Source organism: Cantharellus anzutake (genome assembly GCF_015039405.1).
Source record: "Cantharellus anzutake strain C23 chromosome Unknown EI90scaffold_81, whole genome shotgun sequence".
Lineage (NCBI taxonomy): Eukaryota > Fungi > Basidiomycota > Agaricomycetes > Cantharellales > Hydnaceae > Cantharellus > Cantharellus anzutake.
In genome coordinates this window covers 269,720-297,121 of record NW_024067031.1, presented here as the reverse complement: position 1 = coordinate 297,121, position 27,402 = coordinate 269,720, and the positions used below count along the sequence as shown (strand labels likewise).

General features: G+C 49.0%; 15 protein-coding genes across 15 annotated transcripts; 9 read left to right on the top strand and 6 right to left on the bottom strand.

Moving 5' to 3' along the window:
* Window positions 1–613: 613 nt before the first annotated feature.
* Window positions 614–1,099, bottom strand: EI90DRAFT_3020441 (uncharacterized protein; the record flags this gene model as incomplete). Its single annotated transcript, XM_039057507.1, has 2 exons — window positions 614–820; window positions 887–1,099. The coding sequence occupies 2 exons, from the start codon at window positions 1,097–1,099 to the stop codon at window positions 614–616; spliced, it is 420 nt and encodes a 139-aa protein (XP_038910517.1).
* Window positions 1,100–2,044: 945 nt separating this feature from the next.
* Window positions 2,045–3,459, bottom strand: EI90DRAFT_3020440 (CRAL-TRIO domain-containing protein; the record flags this gene model as incomplete). Its single annotated transcript, XM_039057506.1, has 4 exons — window positions 2,045–2,780; window positions 2,839–2,936; window positions 2,999–3,170; window positions 3,227–3,459. The coding sequence occupies 4 exons, from the start codon at window positions 3,457–3,459 to the stop codon at window positions 2,045–2,047; spliced, it is 1,239 nt and encodes a 412-aa protein (XP_038910516.1).
* A 994-nt stretch (window positions 3,460–4,453) lies between these two features.
* Window positions 4,454–7,350, top strand: EI90DRAFT_3001620 (tripeptidyl peptidase A). The gene is made up of 12 exons (XM_039056334.1): window positions 4,454–5,228; window positions 5,317–5,417; window positions 5,490–5,533; window positions 5,661–5,693; window positions 5,768–5,783; window positions 5,844–5,916; window positions 5,975–6,048; window positions 6,139–6,325; window positions 6,386–6,577; window positions 6,659–6,743; window positions 6,811–6,866; window positions 6,934–7,350. The coding sequence occupies exons 1-12, from the start codon at window positions 4,504–4,506 to the stop codon at window positions 7,097–7,099; spliced, it is 1,752 nt and encodes a 583-aa protein (XP_038910515.1). The 5' UTR covers window positions 4,454–4,503; the 3' UTR covers window positions 7,100–7,350.
* Window positions 7,351–7,536: 186 nt separating this feature from the next.
* EI90DRAFT_3080310 (uncharacterized protein) lies at window positions 7,537–8,618 on the top strand (the record flags this gene model as incomplete). The annotated part of the gene is given in 6 exon segments (XM_039061873.1): window positions 7,537–7,623; window positions 7,674–7,822; window positions 7,922–7,996; window positions 8,052–8,426; window positions 8,437–8,469; window positions 8,480–8,618. The coding sequence occupies 4 exon segments, from the start codon at window positions 7,537–7,539 to the stop codon at window positions 8,266–8,268; spliced, it is 528 nt and encodes a 175-aa protein (XP_038910514.1). The 3' UTR covers window positions 8,269–8,426; window positions 8,437–8,469; window positions 8,480–8,618.
* A 437-nt stretch (window positions 8,619–9,055) lies between these two features.
* EI90DRAFT_2593010 (uncharacterized protein) lies at window positions 9,056–13,373 on the top strand. The gene is made up of 3 exons (XM_039053284.1): window positions 9,056–9,363; window positions 9,418–11,010; window positions 11,062–13,373. The coding sequence occupies exons 1-3, from the start codon at window positions 9,280–9,282 to the stop codon at window positions 13,246–13,248; spliced, it is 3,864 nt and encodes a 1,287-aa protein (XP_038910513.1). The 5' UTR covers window positions 9,056–9,279; the 3' UTR covers window positions 13,249–13,373.
* EI90DRAFT_2593968 (uncharacterized protein) lies at window positions 13,328–14,239 on the bottom strand. Its single transcript, XM_039053286.1, has 2 exons — window positions 13,467–14,239; window positions 13,328–13,375 (listed from the first exon to the last, which is right to left on the bottom strand). The coding sequence occupies exon 1, from the start codon at window positions 13,945–13,947 to the stop codon at window positions 13,498–13,500; it is 450 nt and encodes a 149-aa protein (XP_038910512.1). The 5' UTR covers window positions 13,948–14,239; the 3' UTR covers window positions 13,328–13,375; window positions 13,467–13,497.
* Window positions 14,240–14,593: 354 nt separating this feature from the next.
* Window positions 14,594–14,977, bottom strand: EI90DRAFT_3020437 (uncharacterized protein; the record flags this gene model as incomplete). The annotated part of the gene is made up of 1 exon (XM_039057505.1): window positions 14,594–14,977. The coding sequence occupies one exon, from the start codon at window positions 14,975–14,977 to the stop codon at window positions 14,594–14,596; it is 384 nt and encodes a 127-aa protein (XP_038910511.1).
* Window positions 14,978–15,372: 395 nt separating this feature from the next.
* On the bottom strand, window positions 15,373–16,016 carry EI90DRAFT_3080278 (uncharacterized protein; the record flags this gene model as incomplete). Its single annotated transcript, XM_039061872.1, is given in 4 exon segments — window positions 15,373–15,443; window positions 15,457–15,752; window positions 15,821–15,870; window positions 15,946–16,016. Coding segments are annotated over 2 exon segments (186 nt in total), but the record flags the coding sequence as incomplete, so codon positions are not given.
* Window positions 15,460–17,001, top strand: EI90DRAFT_3080274 (glutathione S-transferase). Its single transcript, XM_039061871.1, is given in 11 exon segments — window positions 15,460–15,559; window positions 15,574–15,595; window positions 15,641–15,752; window positions 15,821–15,870; window positions 15,946–16,173; window positions 16,217–16,219; window positions 16,249–16,273; window positions 16,335–16,391; window positions 16,475–16,604; window positions 16,680–16,737; window positions 16,790–17,001. 9 exon segments carry the CDS (start codon window positions 15,683–15,685, stop codon window positions 16,952–16,954), a joined length of 786 nt encoding a protein of 261 aa, XP_038910509.1. The 5' UTR covers window positions 15,460–15,559; window positions 15,574–15,595; window positions 15,641–15,682; the 3' UTR covers window positions 16,955–17,001.
* A 2,546-nt stretch (window positions 17,002–19,547) lies between these two features.
* Window positions 19,548–20,797, top strand: EI90DRAFT_3292806 (uncharacterized protein; the record flags this gene model as incomplete). The annotated part of the gene is made up of 4 exons (XM_039067352.1): window positions 19,548–19,643; window positions 19,777–19,926; window positions 19,978–20,051; window positions 20,243–20,797. 4 exons carry the CDS (start codon window positions 19,548–19,550, stop codon window positions 20,529–20,531), a joined length of 609 nt encoding a protein of 202 aa, XP_038910508.1. The 3' UTR covers window positions 20,532–20,797.
* A 1,546-nt stretch (window positions 20,798–22,343) lies between these two features.
* On the top strand, window positions 22,344–23,934 carry EI90DRAFT_3080254 (uncharacterized protein). The gene is given in 8 exon segments (XM_039061870.1): window positions 22,344–22,595; window positions 22,607–22,718; window positions 22,739–22,799; window positions 22,840–22,980; window positions 23,153–23,465; window positions 23,533–23,623; window positions 23,711–23,750; window positions 23,887–23,934. 4 exon segments carry the CDS (start codon window positions 22,694–22,696, stop codon window positions 23,463–23,465), a joined length of 540 nt encoding a protein of 179 aa, XP_038910507.1. The 5' UTR covers window positions 22,344–22,595; window positions 22,607–22,693; the 3' UTR covers window positions 23,533–23,623; window positions 23,711–23,750; window positions 23,887–23,934.
* On the top strand, window positions 23,492–24,651 carry EI90DRAFT_2591692 (uncharacterized protein). Its single transcript, XM_039053281.1, has 7 exons — window positions 23,492–23,623; window positions 23,711–23,750; window positions 23,887–24,009; window positions 24,070–24,142; window positions 24,200–24,269; window positions 24,359–24,545; window positions 24,650–24,651. Exons 1-6 carry the CDS (start codon window positions 23,547–23,549, stop codon window positions 24,360–24,362), a joined length of 387 nt encoding a protein of 128 aa, XP_038910506.1. The 5' UTR covers window positions 23,492–23,546; the 3' UTR covers window positions 24,363–24,545; window positions 24,650–24,651.
* On the top strand, window positions 24,102–25,683 carry EI90DRAFT_3080245 (peptidase S8/S53 domain-containing protein; the record flags this gene model as incomplete). The annotated part of the gene is made up of 8 exons (XM_039061869.1): window positions 24,102–24,142; window positions 24,475–24,545; window positions 24,606–24,797; window positions 24,879–24,963; window positions 25,031–25,086; window positions 25,154–25,332; window positions 25,492–25,552; window positions 25,601–25,683. Coding segments are annotated over 5 exons (570 nt in total), but the record flags the coding sequence as incomplete, so codon positions are not given.
* Window positions 25,645–26,764, top strand: EI90DRAFT_3080232 (uncharacterized protein). The gene is given in 4 exon segments (XM_039061868.1): window positions 25,645–25,992; window positions 26,096–26,215; window positions 26,280–26,615; window positions 26,626–26,764. The coding sequence occupies 3 exon segments, from the start codon at window positions 25,712–25,714 to the stop codon at window positions 26,404–26,406; spliced, it is 528 nt and encodes a 175-aa protein (XP_038910504.1). The 5' UTR covers window positions 25,645–25,711; the 3' UTR covers window positions 26,407–26,615; window positions 26,626–26,764.
* EI90DRAFT_2592015 (uncharacterized protein) lies at window positions 26,611–27,300 on the bottom strand. The gene is made up of 3 exons (XM_039053283.1): window positions 27,122–27,300; window positions 26,867–27,057; window positions 26,611–26,792 (listed from the first exon to the last, which is right to left on the bottom strand). The coding sequence occupies exons 1-3, from the start codon at window positions 27,185–27,187 to the stop codon at window positions 26,729–26,731; spliced, it is 321 nt and encodes a 106-aa protein (XP_038910503.1). The 5' UTR covers window positions 27,188–27,300; the 3' UTR covers window positions 26,611–26,728.
* Between the last annotated feature and the right edge of the window lie 102 nt (window positions 27,301–27,402).

Sequence of the window (27,402 nt, the reverse complement as noted above, 5' to 3'; positions counted from 1 at the left end):
CCTAATGGCGACGATTCTACGGGAACATATTCGGCCTGCATGTCGAGATACATACTATCAAATTGTCTCTTACTTATTAGAAATGTCCCTTAACACAGTAATGCTACATTCGTTAGCAATGCACCAGACAATATCGACCAGTCGATTTCATATTTTCATCGCACCAACCATCCAAACCTCGACGTCACCGCTAATGGTGGTATGGGCCAGTACTTCAGCAATGAGGGACCAATGGCAGGGAAACTGTTTTCGATGAATCGAACACCCGATGTTAGAATTATAAGATACGACCCTGATCCGTTATGGGTATAGCAGCTAGCAAACTCTGTAGAAGTGTTGTCAATAGTCTAACGAAAAAAAATTGGGATCAGGGTTGTCAGCGTTCTCGAGCTGAACATCCCTTTTCAAGTATGCATCATGTCCATTATATTATGGTGCAAGCAGCAAACATGAGAAGTAAATGATGAGTGGAAAGGGGAAGACCGGAGAATCAAAGTCGCTCGATCGCGGACCATCAGTGCCTCGGAATGACGCCCGAGATTGGAAGGGGCGTTCCGTAGATTATTGAGTGGGATGGCCAAATTTTGGGTGTATGCTCGTGGGTTAACAGCAACTAGCTGGCGCCAGATTTGGACACCTTCTTCGATGAATAGAAGTGCCTCCAAGTGCCGTCCGAGTTAGCGCTATATAGATTATTGAGTGACTTAGCCAATCCTGGGGCATGCGCTCGTGGGTTAACAACAACTAGCTGGCGCCGGATTTGGACGCATTCTTCAATGAATAGAAGTGCCTCCGAGTGCCTCCGAGTGTGGAAAGAGCCCTATATAGATTATTGAGTGACTTAGCCAAACCGGGGGTGCATGATCCTGGGTGAATGGAAACCAACTGGCGCCAGAGTTTGACGCCCTCTTCGATGAATGGAAGCGCCTTCGAATCCTGTCCGAGATCGGATATGAAGGTTGTTGAGTGACATGGCCAAATTGGGAGTGTATGATCCTGGATGAATGGGAACTAGCTGACGCCGGAGTTTGACGCTCTCTTTGACGAATGAGAGCGCCTCCGAGTTGGCTGTGCTGCTGGTGCTGGGGCGGGAGCGCATTGCTGGATGAATTGAAGCAACTATCAAAGTTTCTCTGCGATTTCAATGGTGAGATCCAATCATTTGCGGGCGTTCATTGGAGTGCATTGCCTGCGATATCTATGCCGTGCGAGACAAGATTCGAGCAAGATGATACTGTCCGAGTGAGGAGCGGAGAACTTCGACCTCTTCTTTGGTCAAGTGCTCAGTTTATCGGGGGTTGGATGGGTTGCTTATTTTAAGCAATGTGGATTCAATTTGGTGAAAGTAAGGCTGGGTGAGCCCAAAACGGAGAGTGATGGGAGTGTGAGGCGAAGGAGTGCCATGGTGGGACCATCCCCGTGGCAATCGGATGGAGCTCTTCTCGACAAAGACATATAACATTTTTGCTACCAAGCTGCGAGAAACACGTCGAAGGGACAGTGGGGTTCTTAGGCGTTCAAGCAGGAAGCGCGCAGCTCCATGGGAGGAGTCCCCCATGACTCCGCGTAATCCCCGCGTCCCAAGGCGACGCTACCCCCTGGCCATTATGACAACGTGATGCTTTGATGTCGGTTCAGGGGAGAGACAAGTTCAATACTGATACTAAGCTCCAATATCCGATCGGACATGACATAATCTCTTGGCAAGCCACCCAATCGTCGAGGAACTAACCAAGCTAGTGGTATGTATGATTCAAACATACGTAATATAATCTCCAGACAACTCGCTTGATTGTATGATGCTGCTAGTAGAACGCGGTTAAAAATGAATCAGGTGAGTATAGTAATAGATTGGGATTGGACGGTGAAAGGGTTGTTGTTGGGCATGCGTGACCAGCGGGAGAGGAGAGGAGAGTGTTCACATCATGCAAGGAACCAGGGGGAAAACAACAGGTAACATGAGCATTGCGACATTCTTCCCTTACAAAAAAAAAGAAAAGAAAAGAAAAGAGTCTTGAGCAGAGATATACGAAAAAACCACCGCTCAAAGACCCTCGGTTGGAGTCCCGGATGGGACAAGCAACTCCGGGCTCTTATCCATTCCCTCAACGGGTCCGGGGCTGGGCGGTTCAAGTTCTAAACTTAATCCACCTGGCCCAGTCCCTCCAATCCCAACACCACTATCGCCTACCGAACTACCAGCGTCACTATTCGCCGCTCTCCCATCCGTCACATCCCCCCACGGATCGATAACGAGTGGTCCACGAATAACATCGAGATTCATATTATCCCTCAGCCACTCTCCCGCAGGTTCATCAAATTTGGGATCATCGCCTGTCGTCCAATCAAGGTCTCCACCGTATGCTTTGGGTATATTCTCTTTCGCGATGTATCGTGTCATCACATCCAAGGTTGATGGATCCTTGGAAGGGTTTCCTAGGATTTTAATTTTCTCACGCGTCCCTTGATCGAAAAAGCCTTGGAACCAATTCCATGCTGTAGGGAAGAAACCGGGGGCATTGAGGACGAGAATGGAGTTGAGAGTTTCGGGATAGTTAGCGGTGGCTAGGTTAGAAGCTTGTTGGAGGTGGGAACGGATGTTCCAAAGTTGTGATAATGAAACACCGGCTAAATCCACCATCGTTGTAACGGAGGAAACTTGGGATGGGGGTAGTGAAGATGTTACGCCTGAAGCACTGTTAATTGCGGAGGGGGTGTCCTTTGCAAGGGCGGCGCAAAGATTGAGGACTCCTTGCAGCATGTATTCGTACAGCGCTATTCTGACAGTCCCGTGGATTAAGATATTAGACATGGGGCGGTAGGAAGGAACGAGCTTACATGCGCTGATAACGGCGGTCTGATGAGACAACCGAGAGTTCCTTTTGGCGAGCTGAGTCGAGATCGGCAAGGCGATATACGTATATCGGCAGACCCCTCTGTTCCAAGTTGAGCCATCGCGTTCACCAGAGAAACAATATCTGTAATATGTGCTACTCACTCGGTCGCGGCGCCCCGTCCACGTAGGATAGAATTTCTTCGATGCCTCCATTTCGTCAACCGGGAAGTTGAGGTACAGTTCATTAACATTGTACTTGTGTCTCCAATTTTCTTCGTCGGTGAACTGCTTCATCGCCTTCCCCACATCAAATCTCCGAGCGCGTAAGAAACGCCTTCATATCCAAGGAGTCATATATCAACTTTTCTGAATCGCGAGGCACATACTCACAGTAACGCTACGTCCGTGTGACTGGCACGCCGTCCATCAGGAGTGGATCGTGGAACGTAGAGCCCCGCCGCAGTAATCTCTTCACGGAACTTATGCAGAGCATCTTCCTGTGTTGCAGAGAGGTTACTGGGGTGGCCGGTGATGGATCGACGCAACTGGCCATCCTCGCCCGCGCTGTGTGTACCTTTGAGGGATGTGCCATCGGTCTGTGTCTCTTTGGTTCTGGAGAACATGGTGGAGACGGTACGGAGATGGGGAAAAGGACAGAGGAATAAGTTTGAAGTTACCACTGTAATCCCGGATTCGGATGGGAAAGTGCTGACGAAGAGGGATGACTGAGTGAATTGTCACTAAGTACTCAACCCTAGTCTCTTTCCCAAGAGTGAAGCTAGAGGCTTGGGGTCGTCTGGTTATCCACAAGATCGTCAGCGATAAACACTCTCGTCACTGGGATGCGAGAGGACCTTATTCGTGAAAGCCAACCCAGTTTCCTTGGCGGTGCTTATGTATGCGCTGCGGGCTTTCCGTTTTGACTCATCCTTTTTGCGTTCCAGACTTCCGTCTTGCCGCGTCGGCACGAAGCGGGGATTACGCGGAGTCATGGGACTTCCTCCCCATGGAGCCCGCGCGCTTCCTGCTTGAAACAACTAAGAACTCCCGCTGTTCCTTCGAGAACGCGTTTCCCGCAGCTTGGTAGCGAAATGTTATGTGTCTGTGTCATTCTAAATTTAAGCTCGCCAATCTCGTGATCAACCTTGCTACCCCAACATCCTTTTTCTGACTGTAATCGTGCTCTCTGAGTCCTTCGCTTTTGAGCTGGAGAGCGGGAGCGAACGTGTGTTGCGTTGGTCTCATCCCCCACCTCGTTCCATGTGTCCTACATGATCTTGATGTAAGGCTCGCGTGAGACTATAGAAGCTGGTCACCGGCCTGCCTTATGGCAGAGAAGAATTTCACATATTGTGCGCTACATTTATGTAGTTCCACATTAGCTTTAGATCACTCCGCATTTGCACATCGTCAGGGTAGCGTTGCAATCCCTCATCCATTTTGTGGCGTTCGAATTGTATGGGAGTTGCACCCCTCCCTTGGGCATTTCATTGTGGAGAAGTCACTTTGCTATCCCTTCAAAGATGTTCCTCAGCGGCATCCCGTCCGGTTAGTTTTCCCCGCCCACAATGTGGATTTAAGGATCGCATCTGGCCTCTCTGCAAAGCGCCTGTGCCCCCCCCCCCCGTTTTCAGTCCTTGAGCAGTTGAACGGGAAGGTGTCTCGGAATGGTTCCATCGTTGGCATTATTCGTTTCTGCCCTCCCCTTATTGAGTTGGGTGTGCGCCGCACCTCCAGCACACCACTTTGTCGAGAAGAGCTCGATCCGACTGCCACGAGGATGGACCCACCATGGCACTCCTTCGCCTCACACTCCCATCACTCTCCGTTTTGGGCTCGCCCAGCCTTACTTTCACCAGATCGAATCCGCATTGCTTGAAATAAGCGACCCATCCAGCCCCCGATGGACTGAGCACTTGACCAAAGAAGAGGTCGAAAAGTTCTCCGCTCCTCACTCAGACAGTATCATCTTGCTCGAATCTTTCCTTGTCTCGCACGGTATAGATATCACAGGCGACGCGCTCCAACGAACACCCGCAAGTGATTGGATCTCACTCAAGACCACCATTGGAATCGCAGAGAAACTTCTCGATACAACCTATTCAATATATGCGAACCACGAGACTGGACTCACTGCGATTCGTACAATGTCATATAGCCTTCCTGCTCACCTACACGACCATATTGATGTCGTTCAGCCTACGAATTACTTCCCTTCTGGTCGACCTCTCTTGTCATCTTTGATAGTTGACGATGGCTCCTTCAACCAGCAAAGCGGTCCCGCCCCAGCCCCAGTACCACAGCCAAACATGTCGCTCCCAGAGCTCAAAACGCTCTATCGCACCAATGCGTACAAGGCTAAAGGAACGCGAAGTTCAATCGGTATCACCGGGTAGGTATCATCACATCTTAATTGTCTCGCTCTCGGAATCCCCATTAGAGAATTGGATAAACTAAAATATGATGTTTTCTCATTTTAGGTACCTCGAGCAATATGCGAACCTTGCTGACCTTAAACACTTTTATTCCATTTTCTATCCTCCAGCGCTTAAGAGTACCCTCCATGTGGAGCTTATCAACGGTAAAAGTTCATCGTTGTGGCATTTCGTTATCATTGACGCAAACATTTTCTCTTGTTGTCGCCGTTACATAGGAGCAATCAACTCTCAGAACATTTCCGAGGCTGGCATCGAGGCTGTAAGTTCCTTTTGAATCTCGCTTCTTCCATTCCCACTTTCTCCGGGTTTTTTGTTTCTCTTCCTTTTCACGTATAGAATTTGGACACTAACCCCTTGGTCTTTTGGCGTTCCTCTTAAATTCACAGAATTTGGATGTCCAGTTCGCGGGAGGGATATCGGTGAGCTACCTCACCTCTGCGCAATGCAGATTCCGGGTTACTCAATTACCCCATGAAATCTGTTTTGATCGCAGTACCCTGTCAAGCAAAGTACGTACGGCTTAAATCAGTACCATTTTAACTATCGTAACACCATTTCTTCTTAATTAGTATTCTACAGTACATATGGTCGCGGCCAAAATACGAACCGGAGCATCAGCTATGAGGACAATGGGAATGAACCATGAGCGGATGCCAAACCCGTATTCATATGAATCAACTAAATAATCACAATCCACAAGCTACGACGTTTTTCTCACTTACCTCCTTAGGAAGAAAACGAAGGATCTTCCTCAAGTGTTGACTACCAGTTATGGTGAGTCTCTGCATCCTATTCCTCCCTGAACCCAAAAATTCCACTCTAACACTCATGTGGGGACCGCGGAATTTTCGAAATTATATGAAGGTGAGGATGAGGATACAGTTCCAATCAACTACGCCCGACGTGTGTGCAAGCTTTACGCTGCACTGGGGACGCGGGGTGTTAGCGCTCTCCATGCCTCGGGCGATGGAGGTGTAGGCCGCGTGGGGGAAACAGGAGCTTGTTTCACCCCCAATAGGTTCGTTCCTATCTTCCCTGGTGGGTGCCCATAGTGAGTTTTCTATGTACTTTCCCTATATCTGTGCCGAACATTAAGTCGTGCTGCTTAAAGCGTCACGACTGTTGGGGCGACGTACCAAATTCCTGAAACAACGGTTCGCTTCTCCGGAGGGGGGTTTAGCGATTACTTCCCCCGCCCATGGTACCAACACCATGCAGTACCGAGATACCTTAAAACACTCGGAAGCACGTATGAAGGATTGTTCAACAAGAGTGGGAGAGCCTATCCTGATGTTGCGGCTCAGTGAGTTTCTTTTTGCGTCTGGCTTCCTTCATCCTCGAGGGATTGCTTGATCTGATGGGTTCTCACTCATCCTCTGTGCAGGGGTTATCGGTATTTCATCGTGTATCAAGGAAAAGTCATACGTGTCTCGGGTACGAGCGCTTCGACACCTACTTTTGCTGCGATAGTGAGTTCCATTTCCTTCTTTATTCTCTCCCTGCAGGCCTAAGCAACGAGGTATACTTGCGTCTTAGATCGCGCTCTTAAACGATGCTCTACTCTCCAAAGGTCGTAGACCTCTCGGATTTCTGTACGTTTGTTTGTTTCTCCCTTCCTCAGGCACCCGCTCACCGAAGCGCCGCGCTCTACATGGGCAGCAACCCATGGATTTACTCTCTCAAACCGGGAGTCCTGAACGACATCACTACGGGTAGCAACCCAGGTTGTGGAACGACAGGGTTCAATGCGACGAGAGGTTGGGACCCTGCAACTGGATTTGGAACGCCTGATTTGCCGAGACTTCTTAAGGCACTTAAGCTTTGATCATTGGGTGTTTGTTCTTCTCGTTCGTTGTTTGCCAATCGTTGTTGTTATTGTGGCGAGCACACGGATAAAATATTGATCTGATCTTGAACGCGCTGCAGTATTCCCATCGGGTTATTGTCAGTCTGCCCTTTCTGGTATTCTCGATACCAGTGTTAATTCGTTCTTTTTCTCAGTTTCAAAGTTGGGTTATGCTTGAGGCTGAGTCCCGCTCTGTTTTGCTGGACTTGAAATGTGGCATTTTATTCCGTCATATGTAGATACGATAATAAGCCATACGTCCCTAAAACTCACTTCTCGATATTGGCACTATTGGATGGCGGGGGAAGCGGAGGCAAAGCGGCTGGCACACCTAGGGTGTAGGGTATGTGGTACTATATAGGGGAGCTTGGCTTACTTGGTGCACCATCGTTGATATTTGCTGTAATGTATGGAGCATGTTGAGATTTTATTCTTCTATCAATGCGTTGGGAAGTAGTCAAAGTAGTGTACACGTAGCGGCCAATCTTATTCAGCGATGGGTGGTCATGCACACCCAGCGGTGACCAGAGCACGATCGAATATGACGCATCAGGGCCACGACCAAGTGGCACAGTGTCGGCCCACAAGCGGCACTGGAACAACCCCACCGAATGGATCGAGGCCTCGTGGGATGCTTGCAGCGCGCAGGTACAGTGGAGCCTTTCAAGGCGCTGTCCAGAGACCAAAAGGAAAATATATTGGGTTGCGGAAAACGACTTCAACGATAGCTAGGAATGTAAGCCTTTTTATACTGTCTGAATAACTTTGGCGCACAGCTGATACCCACATCCCAAATAAAAGCCGATCGCGCCTCTACGATGAGGGATGGGACGACCATGACGAGACACTAGGGATGCCAGCCTGCGCTGAAATCGCGTGGCACAGCGGCGCTATATTATTATTATATCAATGTGTTGGGAAGTAGTTGAAGTACTTATGGGGGCCAATTTATTCACCGACGGGTAGTCACCCCGACTAGTGGCGACCGGAGCATGATCGAATATGACGCGGCACAACAAGTAGAACAAGTATTGGTTCCACAAGCGCCACGAAAACAGCTTCACCGCCAACTTGAATGGGTCGAGGCGACATGGGATGGTCGCGACACGCGTACAGTGGGGCCCTGGAGCTTTCAGGGCGCAGTCTAGAGAGCGGCGCTTGATCAAAAGGAAAGGGAAGTTGAGGTTGGGTTCCAGAAAACGATAGCTGAAAAATGACAAGCTTTGACGCACAGCCGACACCCACTCGCCTGCATCCTAAGAGCTCAATTAAAAGCTAATCGCTCTCCTTGAGGAACGGGATGACCGTCGTGAAATGTCGTGGGACCACAGCGGCGCTTACCGTGGGCCCTCGGTACGAAGCGATCGCTGCAACTCGTGCCTGATTACGACTTACATATGAGGTCCTATAAGTCAGCAAGCAGGGGTCATACTAATTCTCTCGCTGTCATAACCAGTCTGGGTCATGCCAACGCGCATGCTAGAATTCGCGGTTGACATCGGATTAGACTAAATGCTAGGCAGAATCCAGCCTCTACTAAAGTAAATGCATATATCATATCCTTCCATAATCAGGCGGAGGCCCCGTGGCTCTGAGTATCAGGGGCTCACACGTGTATTGCGCACTCTCCGTTCACTTGTCCGCTATCGACCATGTCATTGCAGCAAAAGGCTGAGGTCCTCAGGCAAAAGATCGATGATCTCCTCGTAGCGGGTGGTGCCATAGCAGTCCCAATCCTCCGGGTTGTCAATAATACGGCTGATTGGTGTCCCCCGCTAAAAATGGCGACTGGCGGTGCACTCTCCATCCTCGACGAGGTTCAGGTTAGCAATGGTTTGTGACCGGCCTTGAATGCAAGCTCACACTTGAAGTTTGCGCCACGTACTTAGAAGTTCAAGGACAACAAGAAGGAATGGGCTGGTTTTGGTCAACATGTAGTCGACACTGTGACCGAGGTGATTTTAGCCATAAAATCCTATGATCCATCAGCAGAAGAGGCAAAGCCGTGGGTGGAGAGTATCACGAAGCTTGATGAGTAAGTTGTATTTATTTTTTGGTTGTCCCCGACACCGTTGCTTACATTAAGTCCTAGCGCGCTACGGAAGATCAAGTCCGACATCGATCGAAGACTGAAAAAATTGGAGAAACGACCGGCTTTCATGAATGCATTGTCCTACTTGAGAGACCCAGGAAAGATCGATGACCTAAAGAAAGATTTTGACAAAGCATTGACATCGTTTCAGGTAGGTTTTCTCACAGTATCGTTCCATAATCATTCTGATTTTCGGCCGATGCAGCTTAGGGCGAACCTAATAGGCGGCGCCAAATTAGCGGCCATAGAACGTCGTCTACAGGATGACAAAATCTTGGATAGTCTCCGATTCCCTCATATCGCCCACGATGATTCGACTCAGGCATGCCTAGAAGGCACTAGGGTGGATCTCACTGAGCATATTATGACATGGTGCCGCAACACTGGAGAGAGTGAGAACCGGTTAATGCTACTGACAGCTGTGGCGGGTGCCGGCAAGACTTCGATTGCACTCACGATAGCAGAACGATGTGCGAGTGAAGAGGACGTTACCTTATTGTTGCACTTCTTCTTTAAAGCGGGCGAACGGTCACGGCCCGATTCTCTATTCAGCGGCATAGCTCGGGTTCTGGCAGAACATGACCCGGTTTACCGCACTTGCATTATCTCTGCTCTTCGAAAAGACTCTTCCCTCTCAACAGCTCCACTTGCGAAGCAATTCAGGGATTTGGTGGCTTCGCCTCTCCTCCACAAACCTCCACCTCCCAGCCATCCTATGGTGGTCATCATCGATGCTTTAGACGAGTGTGACAAAGAAGTGTTTGAGCCCCTTGCTGAAATTCTTGGGGAGGAAGTGCCTAAGCTACCATCTTCCATTAAATTCTTTATCACATCGAGACAATTTGATCTCGTGAATCGCTTCCTCTCCCCCAATTACCCTATCGATCGTCTCACTATTGATCTTTCGGATAAGACAAACATGCAGGACTGCACTGCATACATACGTTCTCAGCTTCAAAAGCTGAGGAAAGTACATCCGGATTTACGCCATAATCTTCAGGACGAAGATAAATCAGTACAGGAGATCTTGGAACGTGCCAATGGTTTGTTTATCTGGATCAGCACCATCTTTCGCTACATGAAGACGACCAGCGAGGATCCTATGGTGACACTAAAGAGCCTGCTTGACACCAGTACCAAACGATCAAAGGTTCCTGCTGAGGAAATGATGGATCGCTTGTACACAAACATTCTGAAGAGGTGTAATTGGAAGATTGAAGGTTTTGTACATGACTACCCGATTGTGGTGGGAGCACTCTTCATTGCACAGCAGCCTCTGTCCATCGCAAGCTGGGATAGGATTTTGTTACCTTTTTTGAAATCCTCTGTTCGATATACGTTGGCCGAACTTGCACCTCTCCTCTCGGGGGTTGAGAACCCTCACATTCCGATTCGCATCCTACATCAATCCTTCCGCGACTTTATTCTGGATCGAATCGACCCCCGATCAATCGGCCTTGGTTGCAGTTCAATAGATGTGAAGACCGAGAATGCCAGGGTTGCCCTGCGATGTACCGAGATTCTCAACCAGGATCTTTCCGCTGTAAAGGGCTTAGGACTGATTGAAAATTTGTCTGAAAAAGATGAAATGCCGCGCATTCCTCCAGAGGAGCTATCTGAGCACTTTCACTATGCATGTCGCTATCTTGTCCATCACCTCAGTGGCGTCCAGGACCCGGAGGAGGGGCTTGCTGGGTTAGTTGCCGTATTTCTCAGTCAGGAAGCAACTCGCTGGGTGGAAGTTTGTGTGAGAATGGAGGGCTACATTAGTATCTCGTTACTACCCAAGTGGGCCAAGGCATGTGTTATCAATTGTATTGATGAAACTACCTCATGATGTTCTAGTCAGCTGTTGAGCACCGGTCCAAGGATGCTATTCATGCATTGGCCAATGAGCTTATCCAGCTTGTGGAGAATTTGTTTTTTTTTTTCAAGATTCCATGAGGCTTATGAGGCAGCGAATGATTCCGTTGTGTTCTGCCGTGACCTTGTTTGTCTGGACCCAGGGACCTATACCTCGGATTTGACTGAGTCACTCATCAGTCTATATTGCGCTCTTTCCAATCTTGGACGGCACTCGGAGGCGCTCCCATTTATTGAAGAAAGCGTCAAACTCTACTGCCAGCTAGTTACTGTCCACCCAGGATTATATACCCCAGATCTGGCCAGGTCACTCAACAACCTATGCAATGCTCTTTCCAAGCTGGGACGGCACTCAGAGGCGCTCCCATTCATCGAAGAAAGCGTCGAGCTCCGACGCCAGCTAGTTGTTGTTCACCCAGGATCATACACCCCAGGTTTGGCCACGTCACTCAACAATCTATATGCAACTATTTCCAGTCTCGGACGGCACTCGGAGGCACTCCCATTCATTGAAGAAAGCGTCAAACTCTACCGGCAACTAGTTGCCGTTCATCCAGGATCGTACACCCCGCATTTGGCCTTGTCACTCGGCAGCCTACGCAATGCTCTTTCCAATCTGGGACAGCATTCAGAGGCGCTCCCATTCATTGAAGAAAGTGTCAAACTCCAACGCCAGCTAGTTGCCCTCCACCTAGGATCATACACCCCGGATCTGGCCGGGTCACTCAACAATCTAGCTTCCACTCTTTCCAATCTCAGGCGGCACTCGGAGGCACTCCCATTCATTGAAGAAAGCACCAAACTCTACCGGCAACTAGTTGCCGTTCATCCAGGATCGTACACCCCGGATTTGGCCGTGTCACTCGGCAGCCTATGCAATGCTCTTTCCAATCTGGGACAGCATTCAGAGGCGCTCCCATTCATCGAAGAAAGTGTCAAACTCCGACGCCAGCTAGTTGCCCTCCACCTAGGATCATACACCCCGGATCTGGCCGGGTCACTCAACAATCTATATATCATTCTTTCCAATCTCAGACGGCACTCGGAGGCACTCCCATTCATTGAAGAAAGCACCAAACTCTACCGGCAACTAGTTGCCGTTCATCCAGGATCATTCACCCCAGATTTGGCTATGTCACTCAATAACCTACGTATTGCTCTTTCCGATCTTGGACGGCATTCAGAGGCACTCCCATTCATCGAAGAGAGCGTCAAACTCTACCGCCAGCTCGTTGTTGTCCACCCAGGATCATACACCCCGGATTTGGCCATGTCACTCAGCAACCTATGCAATGCTCTTTCCAATCTGGGACGGGACTCAGAGGCACTCCCATTCATTGAAGAAAGTGTCAAACTCCGACGCCAGCTAGTTGCTGTTCACCCAGGATCATACACCCCGGATCTGGCCGTGTCACTCAACAATCTATATATCATTCTTTCCGATCATGGACGGCACTCGGAGGCACTCCCATTCATTGAAGAAAGCGTCAAACTCTACCACCAACTAGTTGCCGTTCATCCAGGATCATACACCCCGGATTTGGCTATGTCACTCGATAATCTACATGGTGCTCTTTCCGATCTCGGACGGCACTCGGAGGCACTCCCATTCATTGAAGAAAGCGTCAAACTCTACCGGCAACTAGTTGCCGTTTATCCAGGATCATACACCCCGGATTGGGCTCTGTCACTCAATAATCTATGTACTGCTCTTTCCAATCTTGGACGGCACTCAGAGGCACTCCCATTTATCGAAGAGAGTGTCAAACTCTATCGCCAGCTAGTTGTTGTTCACCCAGGATCATACACCCCGGATTTGGCCATGTCACTCAACAACCTATGCGACGCTCTTTCCGATCTGGGACGGGACTCAGAGGCGCTCCCATTCATCGAAGAAAGTGTCAAACTCTACCGCCAGCTAGTTGCTGTTCACCCAGGATCATACACCTCGGATTTGGCCTGGTCACTCAATAATCTATATGCAACTCTTTCCAGTCTCGGACGGCACTCGGAGGCACTCCTATCCATTGAAGAATGTGTTCAAATCTGGTGCCAGCTAGTTGTTGTTAACCCAGGAGCACATGCTCCAGGATTGGCTCACTCGCTCAACAATCTCCGTACCGCACTCTCCAATCTCGGGCGTCATTTCGATGCACTAATGGTCCGCGATTGAGTGGCCTAGGTTCTTTGGTCTTCCCCATTCCGCGTATCATTTCCATTTCCCGGCATGGGCCAACCACACCATAATGCTCATGCTGCATGCACGAAAGGGGGCGTTCAACTCGAGAACACTGACAACTCTATCCCAGTTTTTTTGTTAGAAACTGTTGACTATGCCTCCACAGAGTTTGCTAGCCGTTACACTCATAACAGACCAGGGTCGTATCTTACCATTTTTTATATCGGGTGTTCATTTGTTCAGCTAAACCATTTTGCCTGCCATTGCTTGCTCATCGCCAAAGTACTGGCCCATTTTTCTGCATATCATCATAGGTGATGACGCCGAGGTTTGGATGGACGACGAATGCTGGTGCAATGAAAAGACGAAGCCGATTAGTTGACATAGTCTAGTGCATTGTGCCAGGGTTGTGATAAGTTGGGGACTTGAACTGCGTTTGGGGATATCGACCTCCAATACGTAAGGGACAACAAACTTTGATTTGATCCATCCGAATACAAGAGGGATGATTCGACGGAGGTTGTGTAATGTCAATTGAGTTGTGGTGACGTCAAGGTATGGCAGGTAACCCAACCCTCGGATGTCGACCTCGACTCGGCGAACTCGGCATTTCTCTGACAACCTCACACCGAACTGCTTACTACCCTGAATTCCTTGGAGCACGCTAAGAAGGATCATGTCATTTAGGAACATGAAGGTTGAACCTTCACTGATTTCTTGGCACCCCGACGTCACCACGACTAATCGATAAGGCCTCTAGCTTCCTTTTTTTTAACACCGACTTGATGGTGCATTTAGAGGCGTATTCATTTCCAACCTGCCCATTTCACTGCGCGCCCCTGGCTTCGTTTGCCAGTCTTCTTTCTGCCTTCCTCCTGAACCCTCACTGTCGTTATCCCACCGTGCGTAATCTCGGAACGCTTCACTACACCCCAATGGGCAGCTGTTGCAACCGTCATCCCTTCCACCAGTAGCGCCATCAGCAGTCCCTTCTAGCATACGAAAGGAACTCTCGCTTGGACTCTATCGACCGTTGAATAACCACCGACCTTAAAGCGCTTCAGAAATTATGCAAGACATTGTTGTTAGGATCGTTGTGGGAGTACGTACGATTGCGACGCTGATGAAGATCGTGGATTCATTGCCGATGAGTAGTTATATCGGGGAGTCGTGAATAGGAACTTGGTCGACTGCACTAACGGCATTTGCGGTGGCGGAGGATAAGGTGGGATCATACTTGGTAAGTCCCGTATGATCTGTCCCCTCTCCGGTTTCAATGGGATTGTGGGTGCTAATCTTCCTGGCATTCTAGTTTCTGAAGACACATCTGGTGATGCTCTTATCCGCCACGCTGTCTTAATGGTTGTGTCACTGGCACTACCTCACTTCCTAACTTGGACGACTCCGACGACTCGAACGCCCGCACTCGGCTTTGGCACACTACCCATCCCCAACATGACACCCTTCGACCTGACCAGTCCTGATTCAAACCATTTCCCTCACCACCACGAACGAACTTCATGACGTAGCCTGGGTCATTGAGGTTTGCCACCCTACAAACAGCCTGGAAAATCTTTGCAAATATAAATCCACTAGCGGCATACATAATACAATCTTTCCCTTCTTTCGAAGACTCGTCGGTTTTGTCCCAACAGCTCATCATCCCACTCCTCCATACGTCCATCTCTTTCCTCTGGTCCGATCCCTCTGTCAAGGCGATCATTGATGAACAAATCGTCTTTCCACCCTCATCGACATTGTCATCCGGTTTCCCATTGTCATCGTCTTCCTCTGTATCATCGTCCACGGTCCGTTGCAATTATTTAGGACCTTCATTTAGACAGGTTACCAGCCTCTATCAATATAGGACTCTACGTGATGCTCTTTTCGCTCTCGGACATCATTCCGAGGCACGGATGGTCCAACGTCTGAGCGTCCCAAAGGCACAGCGATCCTCTCATTTCCCAGTTTGCTGCTTGAATTAGATATTCAGTTCGAGAATACTATGTATCTGTAATACGCTTAGTCATTCTCCCAAACAAATATTATGAATCCTTATTCATTTCTTCATGCCTTACGAATCCACCTCTGCGTCAATTCAGACTCACTCATAACCAGTAGGTGAGTTGAGCGCTGCCGGCGACGACGTGTGCATGATTTCCGGAATGAGTTCCAGCTCGGCTCACCCCTCAAGTTGATCTTACCAGCAATGCCGAAACCCGGCAGCCTAAGGGACCCATTATTGTCATGCACGACACCTCCACATGGTGGTGGATAAATGACATTTCTGCTATATAAATGACCCCCAAAGCCGTTCATTGCTCCTCCATTCGACCAGCCCCTTGGAATCTCTCAAAGCTCTTTCACCCTGCACTGCACTTCGAGGCTCCGAATCGCATTCGCTAGGCTCTTATCCACTCGCTCGATCATGTCGACGCCCACTTTGACCCTTTACACTGCTCCAACCCCTAATGGCCACAAAGTCTCCATAGCGCTTGGTGCGTACGGGCTAGCCTGTGTGGCGATTGCGAGCGCTAATTATTCGGGTTTCTCCTATATCTCACAGAGGCTCTCAAAGAATTGTACCCCGATAGCGGACTAAGCTACGATTTCAAAGTATGCACCACAAGTTCGCGTTCTAATCATGCGTACTCAATGTATCCTCCGACTTCTCATACCCTCGCCGTTTAGAAACTTGACTTCAGCAAACTGGAACAGAAAGAACCATGGTACCTTCAAATAAACCCGAATGGTCGAATTCCGGCAGTAACCCACCACCGCCCAGACGGATCGCACTTTAACGTTTTCGAAACAGCCGCCATACTTCTTTATCTCGTTCAGCGATGGGATCCAGAGAGAAAGATTAGTTTTGAGATCGGATCAGATGAGGAATCTGAAGCTCTTCAGTGGATATTCTTTGCTGTGAGTTTATTTTTTCGGATGTGGTGTTAACGCGCTATAGTCTGACGCAACTTCTTGGATTTGTTCATATAGCATGGTGGTGTTGGTCCGATGCAAGGTTCGTCAAGTCTGAAGATCGTCGAGTTTCGTTATAATTAAATCCTATGGCTCGATAACAGGTCAAGCGAATCACTTCTATCGCTACGCACCCGAAAAAATCCCCTATGGTATAAACCGTATGTGCACCTCCCTCACTCTCTTTCGCCTCTGTGAAAATAAACAAGCTACCATTCCCGTTCTGGGAAATTAATCCACCCAGGCTACATAACCGAAACGAAACGCCTTTATAGCGTCCTCGAGGCCAGGTTGACCCAAGGTGAAGGTCGAGACTATCTAGTTGGATCTGGAAAGGGAAAATATTCTATCGCTGATATCAACGTTTGGCCTTGGTACGTCCAACTCTGCTTGTCATCGTCATCCTAAAGGAGTCGATAGCGTTAATTAATTGTTGAACATTGGAATAGGGTCAAAGGTTGGGCATGGTCGGGCATCGATAACCTCGATGATTTCCCTAACCTCGCCGTACGTCTCACGTTGTTCTTCATTCCTTCACGACTAACGAGTCCATCGACAGAAATGGCTCGATAGAATTGCCAACAGTCCAGGTGTTCAGGCAGGCCTTAACATACCTGAGACACGCCCCGCTGTGAGTGAATTGACGAAGGAACAACAGGAGGAACAAGCTAGGAAGGCTTCAGAGTGGATCTTGAGGGGAAATGGTGTTAATCAGACCAAGTGAGTAGACCCCGGGGAGCGATGGCCTTCTGTAAATTGTACTGCTGGTGCGGTCCTCATATGTACCAATATACAACCTCACCGTCCACAGGAAGAACGACATAATCCCAACTATGTAGTTGTATGATTCAATGTGTAAGAACTTTTAACTCGATAGTCATGGGTATCAGAGGTCGGGCCCGAGAATAGTTTGCGCAATCCTTGCTCGACCGGTAGTTAGAGCCGCATCCGGTGTCTCAGGGGTGAATTCCATCCGGCGAGATTGGGAGCATAGCTAAACATGTCAGTGGAGCCATCCAAGCTAAGTTGTCAGGATCAGGGCAAGGTGGGGTGAGAGCCTAGGTTGTCGAACTCTACACGCGCATGCGACCAAAATGATATCCTCCCGCCACAGAAGCAAATGGTTTCTGTCGACACAGGCTTTATTCCAGTCCCGGGCCCAGAAGCGTCATCATCAAGTTGAACCTAGATGAAGGACAGAGTTTCGAACTTTAAAATATGGCCACGCTGAAAACAGAAACACCCTCAAGTTGGGAAATTGGAAACCTAGCTGAGGGGGGGGTTCTTCCTAGGACTGAAATCTCATCCTGAACGCTCTAGTGTCAAGGATGATCTGCAGCGGATAGGTTACGAAGACTCATTGTACATAGTAGGCACGGGATATCAGCATTGCGAAGCGGGATTGCGGTACGGAAGCTGTGGACAGAGTTGATAGACGAAGCATTCTCAGCCTCCTTTCTGTGTACAAATCGCATGCCTTCGCGCAGCATCTTGAAGGCCCAATGCGTGCCAGAGGGCTTATTGACATTACTCCCCGCAAACTCTGAAGTACGGTGAACATGTATTGACTGCTTTCTCCGATACCAAATGGGAGCGGGGGTCAGGCTCAATCCTGGCTTCGAGGGCGTTAACGTCAGACCCGAGAAACCGTTTTTAAGCATCGAGAACAAATGAAGCGAGAGAGAGAGGTTCACTCAGGTTCGGTCGGTATAAAACAACTGTTGTTGTACATCAAGCCTGGGTGTCTACTCGGTCCGAAAGAGAAAACAGTCTTGTATAACAGACGTGGATGGGCAGAATGAAGAAGGATGAGAATGTGTACCATCGCGATTGAGATTCATGGCAGTCCGGGTTTGTGGTGCAGCAAGAGAGATAAACGCAGTGAATCAGGAAGCGTAGCCAAGAGTTCGAGGGCGTGATTGGACAATACGGTTCAAGCCGTATATAGAGTGGGACCGTACGTCAACAGCAGTGACATACCCTAAGCTGGCCGGTGCCAAAGTAGATTCTATCGTAATTCCCTGAAGGAAGCCATTCCCTGCTTATGACTCTTCCTTTAGAACAGGATTGAGTGACGATCTTAATTCCCAATAGGGACAGTACACGAACAAGAAAAGAGAAGGAACAATTAACAAAAGCGAGTTGCATGGTGTTATATTTGCAGCGTTTGGCCAAAAACTCACATGTGGACACCTATCTAGGCCACCTGAAACCTCCGAGTTCTCGGTTATCAACTGGAACCTCAACTGGAACTCTATATGCAAGAGAAGACAGAAGTTAGATCTGGCACTGCTCATTTCTTATCGCACTCTCAGACCTGCATTCTCCTGGCATTGTTGACACTGCGTATGGTCGGGTTTGGTCAAATAACTGACATGCGTTTGGGCGTCAATTAGAACGCCTGCTGAGAGAAGGAGGTGATTGACGGATGCTATGTCTGGCACTAGCTTGCCCGCATTGCACTCCCTCGAATCTGCGCTCGCCTTGGTATTTGCTGCAGTGCTTATGTGTTGGCATTACATATTTGCAGCATTTGGCCAAAAACTCACATGTGGACGCCTATCTTAGCTGCCTGAAACCCCCGATAACTCAGTTATCAACTGGAACCTCTACTGGAACTCTATGTGGTAAAGAAAGAGAACATAGACAGACGCTGGATCGGCACCACCGTTGCTTGCTGGCATCGCTTTCCACTGTGTTTTCTTAAACCCTCACACTAGTGTACATACGCAATCGGTGAAACACTCACTTGTGGGCGTCTTTGTTGGTACCTAGAACTAGTCAGATCTTGAGGAGCAGGCGATCCGAGAAATAATGAAGCGACACTGATTTGAGCAGCGATCTTTATATGTCTGATGATCCGGGGTTTAGGCAAGTCTATCATGGTTGTTATCATTTTCTAACACATCGTTGACGGTTACGGATGGTCTGAAGTTATTAGGAAGGTAGGAAGGGTGTCGAAGTGGCAAAAAGTTCACATGTGGACGTCTCATTCAGAGCGATGGAAAACAAGAAATTTCGAGTGACAACCTCAATACTCCATTGGAACAGTATAGAAACAAGAGAAGAGAAGAAAGTAAGTTGCATATCATTATATTTGCACCGTTTGGCCAAAAACTCACATGTGGACGCCTGTCTAGGCTACCTGAAACCTCCGAGTACTTTGTTATCAACTGGAACCTCCACTGGAACTCTATGTGTAAGAGAAAGGGATGTCTAAGTAAGCACCACTGTTGACTCGCTAGCATCGCTTTTCATTGCGTTTTCTTGAACCCTCACTCCTAGCATCATTAGTGCGGAATCAGTGAAACACACACATGTGGACGTCTCTTTTGGAACCCAAAACTGGTCAGATCTCGAGGAACCGGCGAGTTGCTCCAAGGGTACTCCAGAACAAGGGAAGGAAAGCAAAGGTATGGCGATCCAAGCTCTACTGATTAGTTTGAAGCAGCGATCTTACGTCTGAAGATCTGGCCTGAATTTTGGGTTTAGGCAAGTCTATCATAGTTATTCTCTAGTACATAACTGATCCGAGGTTACAGATAGTCCGGAGCTACTAGGAAGGACGCCGAAGCGACAAAAAGCCCACATGTGGACGTCTCGTTCAGAGCTATGGAATACAAGAAATTCCGAGTGGCAATCTTAACATTCGATAGGAACAGTATGAATGCAAGAGAAGAGAAGGAATCAATGAAAGTGAGTAGCAAGGTCGCCGGCGGTCTATAAGTTGATCTTATTAAGGGGTAGGCCGCAAGGCTATCACAGCTGCAGTTTTATAGATCTAGCCAGGCTAGCGAGCACAAAATGAGACCGGATTCGAGGTAAGTTGCTAAGTTCTTGATCTCCTGGGAGGATGTCCACCTTGTCGTGGTCCAGGAGCTGCCTGATGAAGACTTCAGGACTGTGACTTGTCATGGTTCAGCAGTCGAGGGCTCCAAGAGGCATCCATTGCTCGATCTAGTGTGGTAGTTGCTTAATCTAGGGCAATAGTTGCTTGTTGTTTCCGGCGCAGAGACTTCTTAAAGAGTCCCCACTTGTCGCAGTTCAGTCGAACCCGACAGTGGCTCTGGGGTCAAAGCTCCGAGGGGAGGGGCGGGGGATGTTTGTGTATCGCGTTTACAGCAAAGGCCTCCTTAGAGTCCCCACTTGTTGCGGTTCAGTCGATCCCGACAGTGGCTCTGGGGTCGAAGCTTCACGGGGATACGATCTCTTTAGAGTCCCCACTTGTTGCGGTTCAGTTGAACCCAACAGTGGCTCTGGGATCCGAAGCTCCAACGCGACTTAGAGCGAAGACTTCTTAAAGAGTCCCCACTTGGCGTGGTTCAGTTGAACCCGGCAGTGGCTCTGGGGTCGAAGCTCTAAGAGGGGGGGTGGGGGTGGGGGTATATCGCGTCCACAGCAAAAGCCTCTTAAGAGTCCCCACTTGTTGCGGTTCAGTTGATCCCGACAGTGGCTCTGGGGTCGAAGCTTCACGGGGATACGATCTCTTTAGAGTCCCCACTTGTTGCGATTCATTGGAATAATCCGACAGTGGCTCTGGGATCCGAAACTCCAACGCGACTTAGGGCGAAAGACTTCTTAAAGAGTCCCCACTTACTGCGGTTCAGTTGAACCCGGCAGTGGCTCTGGGGTCGGAGCTTTAAGAGAGGGGGGGGGAGGGGATGTATCGCGTCCACAGCAAAAGCCCTCTAAGAGTCTCCACATGTTGCGGTTCAGTCGATCCCGACAGTGGCTCTGGGGCCAAAGCTTCACGGGGGTACGATCTCTTCAGAGTCCCCACCCGCCGCGACTCATTGGAATAATCCGACAGTGGCTCTGGGATCCGAAACTCCAACGCGCCTTAGGGTGAAATGACTTCTTAAAGAGTCCCCACTTGCTGCGGTTCAGTTGAACCTGGCAGTGGCTCTGGGGTCAAAGCTCTAAGAGGGGGGAGAAGGGGGAGAGGGGATAGTTGCTTGCTTGATCTATGGTGGTCGTTTGTTGGTGACGTTCCCCTGGGAGGATGTCCACCTTGTCGTGGTCCAGGGGCTACCTGATGAAGACTTCAGAGCTGTGACTTGTCATAGTTCAGCAGTCGAGGGCTCCAAGAGGCATCCAATCCTAGTCTCAGTGATAGTTATTTATGGAGATGGTAGCGACGGGACAGAGTTTTCTTCTATGTTGCCAGGACTCAAGGAGCAAAAAGGTTGGATGCGGCGTAGGTTAGCTAGATAGAACTCTGTTTCACAAAATCCATCCTGATACCAATTGCCATTGACACGGGCCCTCACGTTCGTTGATTCCAGATTTAGATAATCCGATCTGGTGTGACTAGCTTAGTGTATGTATCGTTCCACTGTTATACACATGCCACCCCGAAGGAGGCATGTGTAGTTCCCTGTCAAGAACAAGCATTCTGCCAACGAGAGATCAGCAAGACAAAGCTAGCCAATGTCGTTTAGAGTACCAAAGTACAATCTCCTCTCGGCGTCTTCGCGATATTTGAGTTAATCGGTAGAAGCCAGGCTAGCCGCAGGTATTGTTAAACGATCATCGACAGATCGATCTATTTGAAAGGCCATATGCTAACCAACTGCATGCGTATTCAGTGGAACCGGCTAATCAAGGGGTGGTAAAAAGGTCTAGGCTTGTAGCTAGAATGAGTTGGGTCATACAGATCGACATGTACGAGGTACTCTCAAACACGGAGACGCCACAGCAAGGTATTAAGGGAGTCCCACCTCCTACATCCTACGAACAAATAAATACCTAGAATATTCCAAATCTCGGCGCAGTTGCCCATGGACATAGAAGGCCCATGCCTGCCAGGCGCGTCAGTGCAAGAAAGCGTACTAAGGACACACAACCAGAGCAGAGGGATGACGGAGTCGGCTGGTGAGTACGAGACGCCGGCAGCATTCACAGCTTCTGTGCTTTTCTCTGTCCTTACTTTTCAGCACCCGTGCGGTGTCGTTGGACAAACGAGCCACAGAAAAGTTCTTGGTAAGTAAAAACGTTGAGGCCCTTTACACATGCAGCTGGAGGATATAAAGTGGCGCTGGAGTTTAGGATATTAGTGATGTCGAACGACTTGTGGCCGTGGGAATAAATTAAGTAAATTCGTGTCACATGTCCTGGCTTTCCCTCTTCTCACCAGATGCTCTAAGCACCTTGGAGTATAGTGAACGCTTCCCGAGCACGCAGACATCATGCAGGAAAGTTGAAAGGAGAGGATATTTACGTAATTTTTGAGACGCACTTCAATCTTGGGCGAGTAGCGAAACATATCTAAGGAACAGGTCCAGGACTAGTTCTAAACCTAATCCAAATACCAGTCCCTCCAATTCCAACACCCAACCTCGCCATACCAACACTCTTTTTCTGACTGTAATGTGCTCTCTGAGTCCTTCGCTTTTGAGCTGGAGGGTCGGAGCGAACGTGCGATGCGTTGGTCTCATCCCCGCCCTCGTTCCGTCTGTGCTATATGATCTTGTTAGAATCGGTTGTGAGTCTCGCGTGCATGACGGAGACCATAGAGGCTGGTCACTGGCTGCCTATGGCAGAGAAGAATTAAGCGTGTCACATATTGTGTGCTATATACGTACATTATGCAGTCTACATTAACTTTAGATCACTCCGCATTTGCACATCGTCAGCGATCCCTCTTGATTTCTCATCCACTTTGTGGCGTTCGAACTGTATAGGAGTTGCACCTCCCTCTTGCGGGGAAGTCACTTTGCTTCCCTTCAAAGATGTTCCTCAGAGACATCCGTCCGGCTATTCTTCCCTACCACAATGTGGATTAAGGCCTCTCTCTGCAATGCGCCCGTGTCCCCCGTTTTCAGTCCTCGAGCAGTTGAGCGGAAGGTGTCTCGGAATGGTTCCCTCGTTGACATTGCTCGTTCTGCTCCCCTTATGAGTTGGGTGTGCGCCGCACTTCCAGCACCCCATTTTGTCGAGAAGAGCTCGATCCGACTGCCTCGGGGATGGACCCACCATGGCATTCCTCGCCTCGCACTCCCATCACTCTCCGTTTTGGGCTCACCCAGCCTTACTTTCACCAGATTGAATTCGCATTGCTTGAAATAAGCGATCCATCCAGCCCCCGATGGACTGAGCACTTGACCAAAGAAGAGGTCGAAGAGTTGAAAGCATCGTCTTGCTCGAATCTTTCCTTGTCTCGCACCAATGCATACAAGTCTAAAAGGAACGCGAAGTTCAATCGGTATCACCGGGTAGGTATCATCACATCTTAATTGTCTCGCTCTCGGAATCCTCATTAGAAAACTGTATAAACTAAAATATGATGTTTTCTCATTTTAGGTACCTCGAGCAATATGCAAACCTTGCTGACTTTATTCCATTTTCTATCGTCCAGCACTGAAGAGTACTCTCCATGTAGAGCTTATCAACGGTAAAGTTCATCGTTGTGGCATTTCGTTATCATCGAAGCAAACATTGATACCTTTTTTCTCTCTCTCTTGTTGTCGCTGTTACGTAGGAGCAATCCTCAGAACATTTCCGAAGCTGGCATCGAGGCTGTAAGTCCCTTTGAATCTCGCTTCTTCCATTCCCACTTTCTCCGCTTTTTTTGTTTCTCTTCCTTTTCACGCCCTTAGATGTGTAGAATTTAGACACTAACCCCTTGGTCTTTCGGCGTTCCTCTTAAATTCACAGAATTTGGATGTCCAATTCGCGGGAGGGATATCGATGAGCTACCTCACCTCTGTGCAATGCAGATTCCGGGTTACTCAATCGCCCCATGGAATCTGTTCTGATCGCAGTACCCTGTCAAGCAAAGTACGTACGGCTTAAATCAGTACCATTTTAACTATTGTAACATCATTTCTTCTTAATTAGTATTCTACAGTACATATGGTCGCGGCCAAAATACGAACCGGAGCATCAGCTATGAGGATAACGGGGATGAGCCGTGAGCGGATGCCAAACCCGTATTCATATGAATCCACTAAATAATCACGATCCACAGCTACGACGTTTTTCTCACTTACCTCCGAAGAAAACGAAGGATCTTCCTCAAGTGTTGACTACCAGTTATGGTGAGTCTCTGCATCCTGTTTTCCCTGGACCCCAAAATTTCACTCTAACCCTTATGTGGGGACCGCGGAATTTTCGAATCTATATGAAGGTGAGGATGAGAATACAGTTCCAATCAACTACGCTCGACGTGTGTGCAAGCTTTACGTTGCACTGGGGACGCGGGGTGTTAGCGCACTGCACGCCTCGGGCGATGGAGGCGTAGGCCGCACGGGGGAAACAGGAGCTTGTTCCACCCCCAATAGGTTCGTGCCTATCTTCCCTGGTGGGTGCCCATAGTGAGTTTTCGATGTACTTTCCCTATAGCTGTGCCGAACATTAAGTCGTGCTGCTTGAAGCGTCACGACTGTTGGGGCGACGTACCAAATTCCTGAAACAACAGTTCGCTTCTCAGGAGGGGGATTCAGTGATTACTTCCCCCGTCCATGGTACCAACACCGTGCAGTGCCAAGATACCTTAAAACACTCGGAAGCGCGTATGAAAGATTGTTCAACAAGAATGGAAGAGCCTATCCTGATGTTGCAGCTCAGTGAGTTTCTTTTTGCGTCTGGTTTCCTTCATCCTCGAGGGATCGCTTGATCTGATGGATTTTCATTCATCCTCTGTGCAGGGGCTATCGGTATTTCATCGTGTATCAAGCGAAAGTCATATGTGTCTCGGGTACGAGCGCTTCGACACCTACTTTCGCTGCGATAGTGAGTTCCATTTCCTTTTTCATTCTCTCCTCGCAGACCTAAGCAACGAGGTATACTTGCGTCTTAGATTGCCCTCTTAAACGATGCTCTACTCTCCAAAGGTCGCAGACCCCTCGGATTTCTGTGCGTTTGTTTGTTTGTCCCTTCCTCAGGCACCCGCTCACCGAAGCGCTATGCTCAACACGGGCAGCAACCCATGGATTTACTCTCTCAAACCGGGAGTCCTGAACGACATCACTACGGGTAGCAACCCAGGTTGTGGAACGATAGGGTTCAATGCGACGAGAGGTTGGGACCCTGCAACTGGATTTGGAACGCCTGATTTGCTGAGACTTCTTAAGGCACTTAAACTTTGATCATTGGGTGTTTTGTTCTTCTGTCTCGTTGTTGGCTAATCGTTCTTGTCATTGTGGCGAGCACACGGATAAAATATTGATCTGATCTTGAACATTGCAGCATTCCCATTGGGAGCAGCGGTGACCGAAGGTCAATTTGGGTTATTATTAGTCAGCCCTTCCCTTTTCTCGGTTCTCAAAGTTGTGTTATCCTTGAGGCTGAGTCCCGCTCTGTTTTGCTGGACTTGAAATGTTCAGACACGACAACAAGGCCTGCAACCCGTGCAACTGTTGAACAGCTGAAACTCACTTTCCAGTATTGGTACTATTATTGGTCGCTGCAGCGCACTATTGGATGGCGAGGGAAGCAGAAGCAAAGCAGCTGTTTCCATCGTTGGCATTTGCTGTAATGCATGAGATTTTACTCTTCTATCAATGCGTTGCGAAGTTGTCGAAGTACTCTATACGTAGCGGCCAATCTTATTCACCAATGGGTCACCCCCAGCGGTGACCGAAGTCTAGAGGCTGGGATACTGCTTATGACTGGAGCACGATCGAATGTGACGCATCGAGACCACAACCAAGTGGTACACTGTTGGCTCACAAGTGACACTGGAACAGCCCCACCGAATGAGTCGAGGCCTCGTGGGATGCTTTTCGGTGCGCGGGTACAAAGGAAAGGGGAATATATTGGGTTTGCAGAAAACGACTTCAATGATAGCTGAAAATGTAAGCCTTTTTATTCTGTCCGAAAAGCTTTGGCGCACAGCCGATACCCACATTTTAAAGGAAAAAAGCCGATTGCGCCCCTACGATAAGGGATGGGACGACCATGATGAGATGATAGGAATGCCAACCTGCGCTGAAATCGCATGGCACAGCGGCGCTATATTAGTTGAGATTATCGTTGTATCGATGTGTTGGGAACTGGGGGCCAATTTATTCACCGAGGGTAATCACCCCCACTGGTGGTGACCGGAGCATGATCGAATATCACGTGGCACTACAAGCATTGGTTCCACAAGCGCCACGAAAACAGCTTCACCGCCAACTTGAATGGGTCGAGGCGCCATGGGATGGTCGCGACACGCATACAATGGGGCCCTGAGCTTCAGGGCGCAGTCTAGAGAGCGGCGCTTGATCAAAAGGAAAGGGAAGTTGGGGTTGGTTCCAGGAAACGATAGCTGAAAAATGACAAGCTCTGACGCACAGCCGACACCCACTTGCCTGCATCCTAAAAGCTCAATTAAAAGCTGATCGCTCCCCTTGAGGAACGGGATGACCGTCGTGAAACCACAGCGGCGCTTACCGTGGGCCCTCAGTACGAAGCGATCGCTGCAACTCGTGCCTGATTACGACTTGCATATGAAGTCCTATAAGTTAGCAAGTAGGGGTCATACTAATTCTCTCGCCATCATAACCAGTCTGGGTCATGCCAACGCGCATGCTGCAATTCGCCGTTGACATCGGATTAGACTAAATGCTAGGCAGAATCTAAAGTAAATGCATATATCATATCCTTCCATAATCAGGCGGAGGCCCCGTGGCTCTGAGTATCAGGGGCTCACACGTGTGTTGCGCACTCTCCGTCCACTTGTCCGCTATCGACCATGTCATTGCAGCAAAAGGCTGAGGTCCTCAGGCAAAAGATCGACGATCTCCTCGTAGCGGGTGGTGCCATAGCGGTCCCAATCCTCCGGGTTGTCAATAATACGGCTGATTGGTGTCCCCCGCTAAAAATGGCGACTGGCGGTGCACTCTCCATCCTCGACGAGGTTCAGGTTAGCAATGGTTTGTGACCGGCTTTGAATGAAAGCTCACACTGGTTTGCGCCACGTACTTAGAAGTTCAAGGACAACAAGAAGGAATGGGCTGGTTTTGGTCAACATGTAGTCGACACTGTGACCGAGGTGATTTTAGCCATAAAATCCTATGATCCATCAGCGGAAGAGGCAAAGCCGTGGGTGGAGAGTATCACGAAACTTGATGAGTAAGTTGTATTTATTTTTTGGTTGTCCCCGACACCGTTGCTTACATCAAGTCCTAGCGCGCTACGGAAGATCAAGTCCGACATCGATCGAAGACTGGAAAAAAAGAAACGACC

Bases quoted from the DNA above. Each gene is read 5' to 3' on its own strand.
- EI90DRAFT_2592015 (XM_039053283.1), bottom strand. From the start codon at position 27,187: ATGTTGACCAAAACCAGCCCATTCCTTCTTGTTGTCCTTGAACTTCTA. The intron at 27,058-27,121 runs GTGTGAGCTTTC...TCGAGGATGGAG, and splicing joins TAAGTACGTGGCGCAAACCA to AGTGCACCGCCAGTCGCCAT. The intron at 26,793-26,866 runs GTGAGCCCCTGA...CATTTACTTTAG, and splicing joins GGAGAGTGCGCAACACACGT to ATTCTGCCTAGCATTTAGTC.
- EI90DRAFT_3080232 (XM_039061868.1), top strand. From the start codon at position 25,712: ATGAGATTTTACTCTTCTATCAATGCGTTGCGAAGTTGTCGAAGTACT. The intron at 25,993-26,095 runs GTTTGCAGAAAA...AAAGGAAAAAAG, and splicing joins AGGAAAGGGGAATATATTGG to CCGATTGCGCCCCTACGATA. The intron at 26,216-26,279 runs GTGTTGGGAACT...TGGTGACCGGAG, and splicing joins GAGATTATCGTTGTATCGAT to CATGATCGAATATCACGTGG.
- EI90DRAFT_2591692 (XM_039053281.1), top strand. From the start codon at position 23,547: ATGCAAACCTTGCTGACTTTATTCCATTTTCTATCGTCCAGCACTGAA. The intron at 23,624-23,710 runs GTAAAGTTCATC...GCTGTTACGTAG, and splicing joins CCATGTAGAGCTTATCAACG to GAGCAATCCTCAGAACATTT. The intron at 24,010-24,069 runs GTACGTACGGCT...CTTCTTAATTAG, and splicing joins GCAGTACCCTGTCAAGCAAA to TATTCTACAGTACATATGGT.
- EI90DRAFT_3080274 (XM_039061871.1), top strand. From the start codon at position 15,683: ATGTCGACGCCCACTTTGACCCTTTACACTGCTCCAACCCCTAATGGC. The intron at 15,753-15,820 runs GTGCGTACGGGC...TATATCTCACAG, and splicing joins CAAAGTCTCCATAGCGCTTG to AGGCTCTCAAAGAATTGTAC. The intron at 16,392-16,474 runs GTATGTGCACCT...TAATCCACCCAG, and splicing joins AATCCCCTATGGTATAAACC to GCTACATAACCGAAACGAAA.
- EI90DRAFT_2593968 (XM_039053286.1), bottom strand. From the start codon at position 13,947: ATGTTCCTAAATGACATGATCCTTCTTAGCGTGCTCCAAGGAATTCAG.
- EI90DRAFT_3001620 (XM_039056334.1), top strand. From the start codon at position 4,504: ATGGTTCCATCGTTGGCATTATTCGTTTCTGCCCTCCCCTTATTGAGT. The intron at 5,418-5,489 runs GTAAAAGTTCAT...GCCGTTACATAG, and splicing joins CCATGTGGAGCTTATCAACG to GAGCAATCAACTCTCAGAAC. The intron at 5,917-5,974 runs ATGAGCGGATGC...ACAATCCACAAG, and splicing joins GAGGACAATGGGAATGAACC to CTACGACGTTTTTCTCACTT.
- EI90DRAFT_3080254 (XM_039061870.1), top strand. From the start codon at position 22,694: ATGATCTTGTTAGAATCGGTTGTGA. The intron at 22,800-22,839 runs GTGCTATATACG...CATTAACTTTAG, and splicing joins TTAAGCGTGTCACATATTGT to ATCACTCCGCATTTGCACAT. The intron at 22,981-23,152 runs GTCCGGCTATTC...CCGCACTTCCAG, and splicing joins GATGTTCCTCAGAGACATCC to CACCCCATTTTGTCGAGAAG.
- EI90DRAFT_2593010 (XM_039053284.1), top strand. From the start codon at position 9,280: ATGAATGCATTGTCCTACTTGAGAGACCCAGGAAAGATCGATGACCTA. The intron at 9,364-9,417 runs GTAGGTTTTCTC...CGGCCGATGCAG, and splicing joins AAGCATTGACATCGTTTCAG to CTTAGGGCGAACCTAATAGG. The intron at 11,011-11,061 runs GCATGTGTTATC...TGTTCTAGTCAG, and splicing joins TACTACCCAAGTGGGCCAAG to CTGTTGAGCACCGGTCCAAG.